Source organism: Sinocyclocheilus anshuiensis, unplaced genomic scaffold (assembly GCF_001515605.1).
Source record: "Sinocyclocheilus anshuiensis isolate Anshui unplaced genomic scaffold, SAMN03320099.WGS_v1.1 scaffold1056, whole genome shotgun sequence".
In the NCBI taxonomy this organism is placed as follows: Eukaryota; Metazoa; Chordata; class Actinopteri; order Cypriniformes; family Cyprinidae; genus Sinocyclocheilus; species Sinocyclocheilus anshuiensis.
The window spans coordinates 84,387-88,715 of record NW_015551059.1 but is presented as its reverse complement, the minus strand read 5'-3'; the positions used below and the strand labels follow the sequence as shown (position 1 = coordinate 88,715).

The 4,329-nt window shown below is 36.5% G+C and overlaps 1 protein-coding gene across 1 annotated transcript in view; it reads right to left on the bottom strand.

Annotated features, from left to right (window-relative positions):
• Nucleotides 1-3,277: 3,277 nt before the first annotated feature.
• cyba (cytochrome b-245, alpha polypeptide) overlaps nucleotides 3,278-4,329 on the bottom strand; it is a 3,490-nt gene continuing 2,438 nt past the window's right edge. Inside the window, exon 6 of the mRNA XM_016451812.1 lies at nucleotides 3,278-3,915. Coding sequence (XP_016307298.1) covers nucleotides 3,724-3,915 — 192 coding nt within the window. The 3' untranslated portion in view covers nucleotides 3,278-3,723. The remainder of the gene's footprint in view (nucleotides 3,916-4,329) is intronic.

Genomic DNA, 4,329 nt, shown 5'->3' with positions numbered 1-4,329 from the left:
ATATGCTGGAGTTTGTTTTTGGATGAGAGCATTTTCTTTTCTAGTTTTTTCTTGAAACCCTCCCAAACAACATTGTTTTTTTGTTGTTGTTTTTTTTTAGGCTTTCTGACCCCAAGACTCAACTATTTTCTGCAGTTCTCCAGCTGTGATCCTTGGAGTCTTTGGCCACTCAAACTCTCCTCCTCACCGTGCATTAGGACGATATAGACACACATCCTCTTACTGTATTAGAGAAAAATATTTATTTCATAATGTGATTTTTTTTTTTTTTTACTTTAATTAAAGGTTAGTTTTTTAAATTTTTTAGGAAAGATCAAGTGGATAAACAATGCAGATTTATTTTCACAGCCTTCTTTGATCATATTTATCAAGGGTATGAATAATTTTGAGCACAACTGTATCTGTATCTGTTTAGTGCTATAAAATAATTAAAAGCAGACTGCCAGTGTGTCACTATTTGATGTGTATTTGCTGAGTTTATTCCATTTTCTCAATAATGGTCAGTTATTATCAGTACTTAAATATGTATTATTTTGATGTTTCCCGGTATTTCAAAGGGAATGAGCTGTGTTCTCACCTAAAGCTCAAGAAAAGCTAAGATATTGGGATTGAAGACAGAAAAAGTCATTTCCACAATAAAAAAGACTTTATTTCATTTTATGCACTTTGTTTCAAAGCAGCTTTAGTGATAAACAAAACAGTGATTCAGTGATACAAACAAAATTCAATTTTGCTGTAAAGCAACTTTATAAAGACAATATAAACTGACATTATTCAGTTGAAATCAGTTTACTGTTGATTCAGTTCAGTTCAGTAACTGTGAAAAGTCCATCAATTATGAAATGAGTTTAATTGATCTATAAAGCATCTATGGAGAAAAGAGTGATGTAATCACCCAAATCAGTTCAGTTCAGTTCTCATCCAATAGTCAATAAGTCAATAATATTGCCAAATATTAAGTGTCCCCAATTAAGCAAACTAAATGGCAACAGTGGTAAGGAACCCAAACTCCATCAGTGACAGAATGGAGAAAAAACCTCGGAGAAAGAACAAATTTTGTTTTATCCAGAAAAAAACTGCAGCTCCTCTGTTTACTTGTATTTTTTTTATAACACAGTCTTGCCAGTATCAATGTAGTTCATTGACGAATCTCAGCAATTGGCCAATGTGGCCAATGAGGTATCTATGGCCCTGTCTTCAGGTGCTTCTCAAACGGTCTTTCCTAGACCAGGCCTTCTAAGGCGGAGATGCCCAATCCTGTTCCTGGAGATCTACCTACATGTAGAGTTCAGTTCCAACTCTGAACCTGAACCCCTGTTCTAAGATATGCAGCCTTACTAGGATGTGTCCTCCTGTTTGAGAAGCACCCTTCCTTTGAGTCCACACTTTCATGATGTAATGCTGCTTTGACTGTCGGGTAGAAGTTTGCTGCAGAGCTCATTTCAGTGCAGGCTCGGCAGAAGTGAGCATCGAAGGTGCACAGCGTCTGCAAAGGGGGCGCTTGCGAGCACCCTTCTAAAAGCTAAAATGGTGAATGGGACACCCTACGGTCTCGTGGACTGATACACACACACGGCAGCCACTGGAAGTGTGCAAGAGCACAAATACACATGAAGTATGCCATTTGGGACAGGGCCAATACATTTATTATGTCTATGGATAGTTTTATCGAGCCCAGTGCATTATGGGTGTTTCCTCCCTTTTTCTCGTCACAACCATTTCTTTGTTTTCTCTAGTTGTGCAGCGCCTATTTTTTAAAAACAGCTTTCTACAGCCAACTTTTATAGAAATCACATCTTTCCACATCTTGCCATTACCCCTTTGAAGTGCTTCGTCACGTGTTTGTCTAATTGTGGACGCTGAATCATACTGTGATTATACCCAGTTGGTATCGTTGCTCCCAGGGTCCCATGTTTCCCAAATAGGCTAATATCTAATCACTCAAGATTCAGTTATCATATACACTTAGCCAGCTGCACTGAACATCTACTTCTCTAAAAACTTTCCAAATGATTTCATAACAGTCCTCCACGAAGTCTACAGGGGTCTTGATCTGATGAACTTGATGTCTTAACAGACCACTGAACTGGTGAACAAAGGACACAGGAAACATAGAACCCTTTTTCTTGTGTTCCTTATGTGCTATTATATGTGTAACATAGGACCCTTATTCATATGTTCTTTATGTGATATACATATGGGGAACAGATCCATTTTCATGAGTTCCTTATTTGCTATATACATCTGGGGAACATAGGACCCCTTTTTCATGTGTTGCTTATGCTTATGATGATATATATATGGGGAACCTATGATCCTGATAACATATATTTATGCAGTCCTCTCTGACCCAATGTTTACAAACATCTTTAGTAGGATTCTGCCTAGTTCCCTTTTGATGATATCAAGTTTTTTAATCTCAGTTAGTCGATAAAGCTTTTAAAAACTTTTTTTTTAATCAGTTGCACCAATTGCTTCACAAAATGATTTACTACAAATATGAAGTTTCTGTATAATATGCGTTATTTTACTAAATTGTAGGGCTTGATCTGTTTGTTTCATGGGAGCTAATAATCAGGCCGATAAAAGACAATTAACTACAAATTTGATTTGCGCCCCGAATCACTAGTTCACAACAAATGACTAAGCATAAATGTATATAGTCGAAGTAGTATTGTCCACATGCATCAGCAGATACACACATTTACTGTATGTATCTAACATACAGTAACCAAGCATGGAAGAACTTAATATTTTGTCTGTCAAAGTTTGATGAGATGAAATTAAATGAAATGAACAATTGAATATGCTACTGGGCAGTCATGCTCAGAAAGTTCAAAACCTTTAACGCTCCTATGTCATAGACCAGAACTGATTTTCAGAGAATTTTGTCTGTTTGATGGTCACAATCAGATCTTTTCAGCCTACAGCACTTATTTCTTCATTGTACATGACGATGAAATTAACATCAGACATCAAAGAAACAAGTCATCATCAAACGAACACAAAAGAAAATGAGTTTCATTTTTCTTTGAGCAAGATGAACTTCCTTGTTCCTTGTTGAGTAATGGAGGATTATGAAAACATGAAGACGTGTTTTACCTTCTTCCATAATATAATGACCATTATGCGTTTGTGCAATGCGTTTGTGAATTTTTAAGTTATGAATATAGACATTTCAGGATGACATGCATTTAGGAAGAAAAATGTCCATACATTTAAAAAATTTATTTGTAAATGAAATAACACAGCATTAGGTTATACATACAAACAACACATAAAAAAGGAAATTAAACTTGGCAATATTGTAACTCTATAGATGACATAAATGATTGAATGAAGCGCATCCTGAGTTTATTGTAAGTACAAATGAAGACATAACTATATACACTCTCTTGAGGTAAATATACACAATCACTGTTAACATTTTAACAGCATCCCAGTAAAATTATATTTTTCTTCTATGATTATATTAATGATAAAAAATTCTCTTACATAAAAATTGCTTCTCTATTAGTAACAATAATAACTGGGATGTTTCAAATTGATCAAGAGTTTCACAGCATAGATATTAAATAAACATGATACAAATCAGTGCCAGTTCTCTCTCTCTCTGTCTTGATGCAGTTTATTAGTAAACTCATCATAAATGTTTCATATCATACAGTTACTTATTGCTGAAGCCTCCTTGAATAATAGGTAACTGTTTTCACAATGGAATCCTTATTCATTGATGGTCACAGACATGGGATTGTCATACGCAGCAGGCTCTAGTTTATCTGCTTTCTTCCGGCGGAGTTCAGGAGGAGGCCGAGGTGGAGGGTTTTGAGGAGGTTCTTTGATGCTATTCCCAACACGCTTTGGTGGCTCTGTGCGTGGCAGTATGGGCTCCCAATGCTCTCCGTGAATAGCTGCCTGTGATGCCAAAGTTCAAAATCATGTCTGAATTAAATGGCCACACAACCAAATGCATCCAAAAATAGATAGTCCAAAAAGTTTTTCTCAAAGTGACAGTTCATATGAGTCAAATGAAGACTCTAGAAATGTATTCTACTAAAATACTATGGGATGGATCATCATATTACACTCACATCATCTGTCAGCACAAACTACCATCAGTGGTAAGCACAAAGAACCAGATTCAGAGTAGGGCTGCACGATTAATCGCATGCGATATTTAACGCGCGATAAATCGCGATTAGGCAGAAGCTGTGATTGTCATGCGCATCTTGTCAGTGAAGCACGGTTCTGTGATCAGCAGTAAATCTCCATCCGAGGGCCAGAGAAACTCCAAATACACCCCGCAGAAGAAACCCAATACCTATAACG